This window comes from Oncorhynchus kisutch, linkage group LG6 (genome assembly GCF_002021735.2).
Source record: "Oncorhynchus kisutch isolate 150728-3 linkage group LG6, Okis_V2, whole genome shotgun sequence".
Taxonomy (NCBI): domain Eukaryota; kingdom Metazoa; phylum Chordata; class Actinopteri; order Salmoniformes; family Salmonidae; genus Oncorhynchus; species Oncorhynchus kisutch.
The window spans coordinates 5,999,061-6,011,477 of NC_034179.2; the positions used below are offsets into that span (position 1 = coordinate 5,999,061).

Consider the following 12,417-nt stretch of genomic DNA (forward strand, 5'->3'; position numbering starts at 1 on the left):
CGAATTGAAGCTCTTTTGAGGGTAAAGGGGGGTGCAAATCAATATTAGGAAGGTGTTCTTAATGTTTTGTTCACTCAGTGTTTATGTGTTAAATCTGATGGTCATGCACGGCTTTGTTAGTGGCTCTAGCAAAACAAGGTTGTGGGTTCAATTCCCACAGGAACCACATGTACATTGTAAACATGTGTCCTCTCCCCTGACTGTGTTTCAGAGCATTAAGGTGAGCTGGCAGCCCCCTCCTCCCAACAGCCAGAACGGGTTCATCACCGGCTACAAGCTCCGACACCGGAAGACCGGCCGACGAGGAGACCAGGAGGCCATCGAACCTAACAACTTCTGGTACCTGTTCACAGGTGAGTCTCCTGGTACCTGTTCACAGGTGAGTCTCCTGGTACCTGTTCACAGGTGAGTCTCCTGGTACCTGTTCACAGGTGAGTCTCCTGGTACCTGTTCACAGGTGAGTCTCCTGATACCTGTTCACATGTGAGTCTCCTGGTACCTGTTCACAGGTGAGTCTCCTGGTACCTGTTTACAGGTGAGTCTCCTGGTACCTGTTCACAAGTGTGTCTCCTGATACCTGTTTACAGGTGAGACGTATGGTACCTGTTCACAGGTGAGTCTCCTGGTACCTGTTCACAGGTGAGTCTCCTGATACCTGTTCACAGGTGAGTCTACTGATACCTGTTCACAGGTGAGTCTCCTGATACCTGTTCACAGGTGAGTCTCCTGGTACCTGTTCACATGTGAGTCTCTTGGTACCTGTTCACAGGTGAGTCTCCTGGTACCTGTTCACAGGTGAGTCTCCTGGTACCTGTTCACAGGTGAGTCTCCTGGTACCTGTTTACAGGTGAGTCTCATGATACCTGTTTACAGGTGAGTCTCCAGATACCTGTTCACAGGTGAGTCTCCTGATACCTGTTTACAGGTGAGTCTCCTGATACCTGTTCACAGGTGAGTCTCCTGATACCTGTTTACAGGTGAGTCTCCTGGTACCTGTTTACAGGTGAGTCTCATGATACCTGTTTACAGGTGAGTCTCCAGATACCTGTTCACAGGTGAGACGTATGGTACCTGTTTACAGGTGAGTCTCATGATACCTGTTTACAGGTGAGTCTCCTGGTACCTGTTTACAGGTGAGTCTCATGATACCTGTTTACAGGTGAGTCTCCTGGTACCTGTTTACAGGTGAGTCTCCTGGTACCTGTTTACAGGTGAGTCTCCTGGTACCTGTTCACAGGTGAGTCTCATGATACCTGTTTACAGGTGAGTCTCCAGATACCTGTTCACAGGTGAGACGTATGGTACCTGTTTACAGGTGAGTCTCATGATACCTGTTTACAGGTGAGTCTCCTGGTACCTGTTTACAGGTGAGTCTCCTGGTACCTGTTTACAGGTGAGTCTCATGATACCTGTTTACAGGTGAGTCTCCTGGTACTTGTTCACAGGTGAGTCTCTTGGTACCTGTTTACAGGTGAGACGTATGGTACATGTTCACAGGTGAGTCTCCTGGTACCTGTTCACAGGTGAGTCTCCTGGTACCTGTTCACAGGTGAGTCTCCTGATACCTGTTTACAGGTGAGACGTATGGTACCTGTTCACAGGTGAGTCTCCTGGTACCTGTTCACAGGTGAGTCTCCTGGTACCTGTTCACAGGTGAGTCTCTTGGTACCTGTTTACAGGTGAGACGTATGGTACCTGTTTACAGGTGAGACGTATGGTACCTGTTCACAGGTGAGACGTATGGTACCTGTTCACAGGTGAGTCTCTTGTTACCTGTTTACAGGTGAGTCTCCTGATACCTGTTTACAGGTGAGACGTATGGTACCTGTTTACAGGTGAGTCTCCTGATACCTGTTTACAGGTGAGTCTCCTGATACCTGTTTACAGGTGAGTCTCCTGGTACCTGTTCACAGGTGGGTCTCCTGGTACCTGTTTACAGGTGAGTCTCCTGGTACCTGTTCACAGGTGAGTCTCCTGATACCTGTTTACAGGTGAGACGTATGGTACCTGTTTACAGGTGAGTCTCCTGATACCTGTTTACACGGTGGGTCTCCTGATACCTGTTTACAGGTGAGTCTCCTTGTACCTGTTCACAGGTGGGTCTCCTGGTACCTGTTCACAGGTGAGTCTCCTGGTACCTGTTCACAGGTGAGTCTCCTGATACCTGTTTACAGGTGAGACGTATGGTACCTGTTAACAGGTGAGTCTCCTGATACCTGTTCACAGGTGAGTCTCCTGATACCTGTTTACAGGTGAGACTATGGTACCTGTTCACAGGTGAGTCTCCTGGTACCTGTTCACAGGTGAGTCTCCTGATACCTGTTCACAGGTGAGACGTATGGTACCTGTTCACAGGTGAGTCTCCTGGTACCTGTTCACAGGTGAGTCTCCTGGTACCTGTTCACAGGTGAGTCTCTTGGTACCTGTTTACAGGTGAGACGTATGGTACCTGTTCACAGGTGAGTCTCCTGGTACCTGTTCACAGGTGAGTCTCCTGGTACCTGTTCACAGGTGAGTCTCCTGATACCTGTTTACAGGTGAGACATATGGTACCTGTTCACAGGTGAGTCTCCTGGTACCTGTTCACAGGTGAGTCTCCTGATACCTGTTCACAGGTGAGTCTCCTGATACCTGTTCACAGGTGAGTCTCCTGATACCTGTTTACAGGTGAGTCTCCTGATACCTGTTCACAGGTGAGTCTCCTGATACCTGTTCACAGGTGAGTCTCCTGATACCTGTTTACAGGTGAGACTATGGTACCTGTTCACAGGTGAGTCTCCTGGTACCTGTTCACAGGTGAGTCTCCTGATACCTGTTCACAGGTGAGACGTATGGTACCTGTTCACAGGTGAGTCTCCTGGTACCTGTTCACAGGTGAGTCTCCTGGTACCTGTTCACAGGTGAGTCTCTTGGTACCTGTTTACAGGTGAGACGTTGGTACCTGTTCACATGTGAGTCTCCTGGTACCTGTTCACAGGTGAGTCTCCTGGTACCTGTTCACAGGTGAGTCTCCTGATACCTGTTTACAGGTGAGACGTATGGTACCTGTTCACAGGTGAGTCTCCTGGTACCTGTTCACAGGTGAGTCTCCTGGTACCTGTTCACAGGTGAGTCTCTTGGTACCTGTTTACAGGTGAGACGTATGGTACCTGTTTACAGGTGAGTCTCCTGATACCTGTTTACAGGTGAGTCTCCTGATACCTGTTTACAGGTGAGTCTCCTGGTACCTGTTCACAGGTGAGTCTCCTGGTACCTGTTTACAGGTGAGTCTCCTGGTACCTGTTCACAGGTGAGTCTCCTGATACCTGTTTACAGGTGAGACGTATGGTACCTGTTAACAGGTGAGTCTCCTGGTACCTGTTTACAGGTGAGTCTCCTGGTACCTGTTTACAGGTGAGACGTATGGTACCTGTTTACAGGTGAGTCTCCTGGTACCTGTTTACAGGTGAGACGTATGGTACCTGTTTACAGGTGAGAGTAAATCTGGGTAAATCTCTAAGAGCTTTTCACACCTGTGGTCTCATTTATCACTATTGCGTAGATACTAATCTAGAATACTACTTACAAACGGGATTTAGAATGTTTGTACGCTATAAAAAATGTATTTATCAAACAATCCTACTATGCCTGTACAGGTAGGAGATTTTATTTTACCAGGTAAGTTGACTGAGGACACATTCTCATTTACAGCAACGACCTGGGGAATAGTTACAGGGGAGAGGAATGAGCCAATTGTAAGCTGAGGATGATTAGGTGACCATGGTGGTTTTGAGGGCCAGATTGGGAATTTAGTGTCCCCAATCACTGCCCTGGGGCATTTTTTAGACCAGAGGATAGAGTGCCTCCTACTGGCCCTCCAACACCACTTCCAGCAGCATCTGGTCTCCCATCCAGGGACTGACCAGGACCAACCCTTCTTAGCTTCAGAGGCAAGCCAGCAGCCTCTGGTCTCCCATCCAGGGACTGACCAGGACCAACCCTTCTTAGCTTCAGAAGCAAGCCAGCAGCATCTGGTCTCCCATCCAGGAACTGACCAGGACCAACCCTTCTTAGCTTCAGAAGCAAGCCAGCAGCCTCTGGTCTCCCATCCAGGGACTGACCAGGACCAACCCTTCTTAGCTTCAGAAGCAAGCCAGCAGCATCTGGTCTCCCATCCAGGAACTGACCAGGACCAACCCTTCTTAGCTTCAGAAGCAAGCCAGCAGCCTCTGGTCTCCCATCCAGGAACTGACCAGGACCAACCCTTCTTAGCTTCAGAGGCAAGCCAGCAGCATCTGGTCTCCCATCCAGGAACTGACCAGGACCAACCCTTCTTAGCTTCAGAAGCAGGCCAGCAGCATCTGGTCTCCCATCCAGGAACTGACCAGGACCAACCCTTCTTAGCTTCAGAAGCAAGCCAGCAGCATCTGGTCTCCCATCCAGGAACTGACCTGGACCAACCCTTCTTAGCTTCAGAAGCAGGCCAGCAGCATCTGGTCTCCCATCCAGGAACTGACCAGGACCAACCCTTCTTAGCTTCAGAAGCAAGCCAGCAGTGGTATGCAGGACAGGATGCTGCTGAGATAAATAAAAAACGATAATAAATACCAATTGTTCTCAGTTCTCATGCACGACCTTGGGCCTTTTGCATTTTGAAACATCCCCCAAAATGAAAACCATATATGGTCACAATCCTCCATTTTAAAGCCTGTGTTGGAATACACAACGCCGTACCATGAAATAGCCGACGACGGCGCAACAGAAAACTAAAAATACTACAAAAATAAAAACTTGTCTGAGACTGAAATTGAGGTTGAGTGCAATCAAAATGTTTTATTTGAAAAACATAGCTACAAAGAGATGAATCATTGGGACAATTCAAGTTGCTTTTAACAGTGGAACAATGAATTCAAATGAGTAGTTAACGCTCACCAATAAGTTATCCATTCTCCACCGCTCCCTCCTCGGAGGGGGTGTCGGCCAACAACACATAACCTATCACCTTAAGAGCTTTTTTCTGTTCACATAGTTGAACTCGTTTTATGGATGGTGTTTCTATGGCGATGTGGTGGGCCATCTATTGCTCTGTTCGTAGGTTGCTTGGGAACTCCTCTTGACTTCAACCTTGTTGTGTGATGGTGAATGGAAATTGTGTGTTAATGTTTGTTTTGCTGATGATTGCAATCCAAAACATTGGCTCATCGAGGAATGTGAGATGCCGATCGGGCCAGCTCCCGCTGAAAAGTGTCCTTTGCCAAAAACCTGAGGGTGGATCTATATAGGGAATATGATTCCATAGGGCTCTGGTCTAAAGTAGTGCTCTATATAGGGAATAGGGTTCTATAGGGCTCTGGTCTGAAGTAGGTCACTCTATATAGGGAATAGGGTTCCATAGGGCTCTGGTCTAAAGTAGTGCACTATATATAGGGAATAGGGTTCTATAGGGCTCTGGTCTGAAGTAGGTCACTCTATATAGGGAATAGGGTTCCATAGGGCTCTGGTCTGAAGTAGGTCACTCTATATAGGGAATAGGGTTCCATAGGGCTCTGGTCTAAAGTAGTGCACTATATATAGGGAATAGGGTTCCATAGGGCTCTGGTCTAAAGTAATGCACTATATAGGGAATAGTTTATAATTTGGGACGTGAATGTGTTCTCTTAATGGGAGACTCTTATGAAAGGAAGAACGAAACAAATGGTTCTTTTTCGAAGCGTCTGACTCTGAGGCAGAGACAGACGAGGGATATTTGGCCTCAGTGGTGTTAAGGGGGGGGGGGGGGCTTCACCACAACAGAGATAGCTAGCTGTTTATTTTACTGCCATAATGTATTATGTCAATTTGAATGCTGAGTTTGCATGGAAATGATATTCCTTTTCATTAGTTTGCTGATGAATATCTCAGATGGGTATCCTGTCCTATTGGAAACTCATTTCAGGCCAGCTTGTGTGCTCTTCTAATCCTCGGGTCTGTGTCCCAAATGACAGCTGATTCCTGATTTAGTTCACTACTTTAGACCAAGGCTTAGGTCACAATTAGTGCACTATATAAGGAATAGGGTGCCATTCTATAAGGAATAGGGTGCCATTTGGGATGCATACCCATAACACTCTCCTCCTGGGCTTGTCAGGGCTGGCTGTCTGTCGGCGATAATAAGACCTGTTTTGTCTCCAAGTAGAAGATAGAGGGGATTTTATAATCATCTGAAGAGAATAGGGATGAATGACGTCCCAAACTCACCTCCGAACACGTCTGTAATTCAGTAAAGAACATTCAGCTTTTGAAAGACATGCTGCCCACTAACAATGAACACAGAGATGATTTTGGTGGCTTATGGGAGATTGAATGCTATAACAAACTCTTATTTACAATGACACAATGTGGGTTGAACCCACAACTATTCAGGCTCTGGTTTGTGTGTGGTGTGATGAATGTTACCACTCACCCAGCCAGACGCTGCACCGCTGTGTGTGTGTGTGTGTGTGTGTGTGTGTGTGTGTGTGTGTGTGTGTGTGTGTGTGTGTGTGTGTGTGTGTGTGTGTGTGTGTGCGCGTGTGCGTGTGCGTGTGAGTGTGCGTGTGTGTGTGTGTTTAACATCTCTCGCTGTCGTTGTCATGTTTCCCCTCTCTTCTCAGACCTGGAGAAAGGCAGTCAGTACAGTTTCCAGGTCTCTGCCATGACAGCTAACGGCTCGGGCCCGGCCAGCGAGTGGTTCACCGCCGAGACGCCAGAGAATGACCTTGACGGTAAAGACACTTCAGTCTGTCTCTTCTCGCCTGCCTTCCAAATGACAACCTATTGACTGGTCAAAAGTAGTGCACAATATAGGGAATATGGTGCCATTTGGGATAGAGACCTCCCCTCCTCCTCTTCCTCTCTATTCCCTGAGGGGGGGGGGGGGGGCGAGAGAGAGAGAGAGAGAGAGAGAGAGAGAGAGAGAGAGAGAGAGAGAGAGAGAGAGAGAGAGAGAGAGAGAGAGAGAGAGAGAGAGAGAGAGAGAGAGAGAGAGAGAGAGAGAGAGAGAGAGAGAGAGAGAGAGAGAGAGGCAGAGGCAGAGGCAGAGGCAGAGGCAGAGGCAGAGGCAGAGGCAGAGGCAGAGGCAGAGGCAGAGTGTGACTGGGTTGCCCTACAGATCTTTAGTTCCTGAGGCCATGCTGGGTTGACTTCCAGGCTGCCAGTCATTATGTTCTGTGTTAGCAGGCTGCCAGTCATTATGTTCTGTGTTAGCAGGCTACCAGTCTGCCAATCATTATGTTCTGTGTTAGCAGGCTGCCAGTCATTATGTTCTGTGTTAGCAGGCTGCCAGCCTGCCAGGCATTATGTTCTGTGTTGCCAGTTTTTTCTAAGAGTGTCTGTGTGTCTGTGTGTGTGTGTGTGTGTGTGTTCTCTAAGAGTGTCTGTCTGTCTGTCTGTCTGTCTGTGGGTGTGGGTGTGTCTGGGATGTGTTGAAATAAAGCAGATCATTGGACGATAAAGTCATGTTGTCATTTTTTTTTTTTCTTATTGTCTTTGCAGAGAGCCAAGTCCCGAACCAGCCGAGTTCCCTCCACGTCCGACCACTGCCCAACAGCATCATCATGAGCTGGACTCCTCCCCTCAACCCCAACATCCTAGTACGGGGTTACATCATTGGCTACGGAGTAGGAAGTCCCTATGCTGAGACGGTCAGGGTGGACAGTAAGCAGCGATACTACGCCATAGAAAACCTAGGTGAGTTCTCTAGGGGTAGTACTGTATACTAAACATGGTACCAGTCTGGTTAGGGGTAGTACTGCATACTGAACATGGTACCAGTCTGGTTAGGGGTAGTACTGCATACTGAACATGGTACCAGTCTGGTTAGGGGTAGTACTGTATACTGAACATGGTACCAGTCTGGTTAGTGGTAGTACTGCATACTGAACATGGTCTGGTTAGGGGTAGTACTGCATACTGAACATGGTACCAGTCTGGTTAGGGGTAGTACTGCATACTGAACATGGTACCAGTCTGGTTAGGGGTAGTACTGCATACTAAACATGGTACCAGTCTGGTTAGGGGTAGTACTGCATACTGAACATGGTACCAGTCTGGTTACTACCACTGGATGCTGGACTTTCTGACCAACCCACCCCCAGGTGGTGAGGGTATGCAACAACACATCCGCTACACTGACCTTCAACAGAGGGGCCCCTCAAGGGTGCGTGCTAAGTCCCCTACTCTACTGGACGCACCATCACTGTGTTTGCCGACGACACAACTGTGGTAGGCCTAATAACCGACGACGACGAGACAGCCTAATAGGGGGAAGACAGAGACCTGGCAGTGTGTTGCCAGGACAACAACCTCTCCCTCAGGGTCAGCAAGACAAAGGATCTGATTGTGGACTATAGGAAAGGGCGGGGCTGAGCACGCACCCATTTACGGTGACTTCGGAGGACATAGGACTCTCCAGAGGGTGGTGCGGTCTTCCCAACACATCACTGGGGGCAAACTACCTGCCCCCCAGGACACCTATAGCACCCGATGTCACAGGAAGGCCAAAAAGATCATCAAGAACCTCAGCCACCCGAGTCACAACCTGTTCATTTCATAAGTACAGTGGCATTCAGAAAGTATTCAGACCTTTTGACTTTTTACACATTTTGATACGTTACAGCCTTATTCTAAAATGGATTTTTAAAAATCATCATCAATTTGCAACAATACCTCATAATGACAAAGCAAAAACATTTCTTTTTAATTTTGGCTAATTTGTAAAAAATAAAAAATAAAAACTGTAATGTCACATTTGCATAAGTATTCAGACCCTTTACTCAGTACTGTTGTTGAAGCACCTTTTGCAGTGATTACAGCCTCAATTCTTCTTAGGTATGACGCTACAAGCTTGGCACATCTGTGTTTTGGGGAGTTTCTCCCATTTTTCTATGCGGATCTTCTCCATCTCTGTCATGTTGGATGGGGAGTGTCGCTGCACAGCTATTTTCAGGTCTCTCCAGAGATGTTCGATTGGGTTCAAGTCCGGGCTCTGGCTGGGCCACTCAAGGACATTCAGAGACTTGTCCCGAGGGCTTCACCTGTGTGGTCTTGGCTGTGTGCTTAGGGTCGTTGTCTTGCTGCAAGGTGAACCTTTGTCCCAGTCTATGGTCCTGAGCAGGTTTTCATCAAGCATCTCTCTGTACTTTGCTCCGTTAATCTTTCCCTCAATCCTGACTAGTTTCCCAGTCCCTGCCGCTGAAGAACATCCCCACAGCATGATGCTGCCACCACCATGCTTCACTGTAGGGATGGTACCAGGTTTCCTACAGATGTGACGCTTGGCATTCAGGCCAATGAGTTCAGTCTTGGTTTCATCAGACCAAAGCATCTTGTTTCTCATGGTCTTAGAGACCTTTAGGTGCCTTTTGAAAAATTCCAAATGGGCTGTCATGTGCCTTTTACTGAGGAGTGGCTTCCTTCTGGCCATAAAGGCCTGATAAACCATAGAGGCCTGATTGGTGGTGTGCTGCAGAGATGGTTATCCTTCTGGAAGGTTCTCCCATCTCCACAGAGGAACTCTGGAGCTCTGTCAGAGTGACCATCGGGATCTTGGTCACCTCCCTGACCAAGGCCCTTCTCAATTTGGTCGGGAGGCCAGCTCTAGGAAGAGTCTTGATGGTTTCAAACTTCTTCCATTTAAGAATGATGGAGGCCACTATGTTCTTGGTGACCTACAATGCTGCAGAAATGTTTTGGTACCCTTCCCCAGATCTGTGCCTTTGGCACAATCCTGTCTCGGAGCTCTACGGACAATTCCTTCAACCGGTTGGCTTGGTTTTTGCTCAGACATGCACTGTCAAATGTGGGACCTTATATAGACAGGTGAGTGCCTTTCCAAATCCTGCCCAATCAATTTAATTTACCACAGGTGGACTCCAATGAAGTTGTAGAAACATCTCAAGGACGATCAATGGAAAGGTTTTGTATAATATTTTGTTTAACTTTGCATCGTTGGAAGGGCCCGTAAGCAAGCATTTCACAGTAAAGTTGTACTCGTCGAATGTGAAAAATACAAATGTATTGGATTTTATATTTTCCTACGCGACATAGAGTAGCAATTAGGATTACGTGCCTTGCTCAAGGGCACATAGTCAGAGTTTCTCACCTAGTCGCCCAACGCTCTCAACTCGCTAGGCTACCTGACACCCCAGGTACATAAAAAAAATATATATATATATCACATGTCATATTCATTTTTTAATTTTAATATCTGTGTCCCTTTTTGTCTATGAGTTTGTAGTGGAATGACCACATGGTTCAAGAGGAAATGGCCTCATTAACAACAACAGCATCTAATCAACAATTGCATCATTTTCTGCAAGTCTTCCAACTATTAACTTTTTTCACAACCAGTTTGACACCAAAAACATTGACAACAAAGACATATTGACAAAAGTAAAAACATATTTAAAAAATAAAGGATATTTCATCCTGAAACATATTAAACACCAATGTTATTCAGTTAGTTAATGTTTTATATTTAGAAGCATGTTTTACAGCTTTGTCCTTGTATTTTTTTTTTACATTTTAATACCATCTTTGATGGTAGATAATTACAGACACCTGAAGTACCTAAAAGGGCCACTAGATGTCATTGTGATAAATTACACAAAATCCTTGACAGTAAAAAAAAAAGAAGAAAATGCTGGTAGTTTACTGCTAAACTTGCCTTCACAACCCTGGTCAGAACAAGTCCACTGCCTGCCTCTCTTCTCCTGTGCTTACAGAATAACAGATAAAACATACTTTTTATGGCTTTACAGTAGGTGAAGTTGTCTCCCCTCAGAGATTGGGGTCACGTCCAGGGTCTGACATGATCTACGACAACACACTGTTGTACCTATGCTGAAATGCCTAAGGTTAAGTTCCTCAACCGATTTTTTTCACCTTGTCGGGCTCGAGGATTCCAACTGGCGTTCTTTTCGGTTGGTTCTAACCGCTAGGCTACCTGAGCCTGAAGATACAGTAGAATGGTTGGTTCTAACCTCTAGGCTACCTGAGCCTGACAATACAGTAGAACGGTTGGTTCTAACCGCTAGGTTACCTGAGCCTGACAATACAGTAGAACGGTTGGTTCTAACCGCTAGGCTACCTGAGCCTGACAATACAGTAGAACAGTTGGTTCTAACCGCTAGGCTACCTGAGCCTGACAATACAGTAGAACGGGTGGTTCTAACCGCTAGGCTACCTGAGCCTGACAATACAGTAGAACGGTTGGTTCTAACGGCTAGACTACCTGAGCCTGACAATACAGTAGAACGGTTGGTTCTAATCGCTAGGCTACCTGAGCCTGACAATACAGTAGAACGGTTGGTTCTAACCGCTAGGCTACCTGAGCCTGACAATACAGTAGAACGGTTGGTTCTAACCGCTAGGCTACCTGAGCCTGACGATACAGTAGAACGGTTGGTTCTAACCGCTAGACTACCTGAGCCTGACGATACAGTAGAACGGTTGGTTCTAACCGCTAGGCTACCTGAGCCTGACGATACAGTAGAACGGTTGGTTCTAACCGCTAGGCTACCTGAGCCTGACAATACAGTAGGACGCACAACTGCTCTGGGTAAATGTGTCAACAACCCAGGGTCTGTCTGAGAAGTAGTGGATGTCTGAATAGATGACTACTGCACATGCTCTGGAAGGGTAATCTATACGCGTTATTATGCATGGGGAAAATGCAGTGCGCGGACGTGTGTAAATCTTCTGGGAGACTAGCTGAGACGAGAATGTCATCATGGATCAGTTGCGATTCATTCACCACTCCTTAGAGAGTTATCTGACCTCTCTATGGTCCTTTAACAGGACATGTATGGAGGATTCTTTACGACGAGCCCATATCCAGAGTTTAAGATTGGTCAAACAGCTGTTGAAGACAGGTTGTCTTGACATACGACATTTTATAGTGTAGCTGTAATGATCTGGCATGAAAAAGATGACACGAATCTGAACTCCGTGAGACTAGCGTTGATGACACCACTGTATGTCTTCAGTCAGTGTTGACCTTCTCAGAGTGAGTGGTAATGGACCAGAGGAGGCTTCTGATTGGAACAGCAGGACACAAATACAATAATCACAATTTACTAGTCTGGGAGTAAAAGTATTTTCTAATACTGGTGGTCATAAAGCTATGTCAAAGGAATGATCCTTTTGTTAAGAACTCTGTTTGTTTGATTCTTTTTAATACTGGTCATCAATGTGAAATCATTTTATTGATTCCAAAGACAAGTTATTTTTAGTTCTGTCAAACCAAATTCCTTGTATTCTGATTAACTAATTAATTCAGTTTTTTTTTTAACAGCATTTAATTATAATTCATTATTTAACATGAGAGTAATAATTAATCGCTTTGTGTAAATTTGATTTACAAAAAAAGCAAAACCAATTTGCATAAGGAAGGAGACAAAAAAAAGAATGATGAATAAT

The 12,417-nt window shown here is 46.4% G+C and overlaps 1 protein-coding gene across 1 annotated transcript in view; it reads left to right on the top strand.

Moving 5' to 3' along the window:
- The window catches only part of dcc (DCC netrin 1 receptor), a 699,685-nt gene that overhangs the window by 503,527 nt on the left and 183,741 nt on the right, over positions 1–12,417 (top strand). The window contains exons 13-15 of the mRNA XM_031825895.1: positions 212–353; positions 6,612–6,722; positions 7,492–7,686. Coding sequence (XP_031681755.1) covers positions 212–353; positions 6,612–6,722; positions 7,492–7,686 — 448 coding nt within the window. The remainder of the gene's footprint in view (positions 1–211; positions 354–6,611; positions 6,723–7,491; positions 7,687–12,417) is intronic.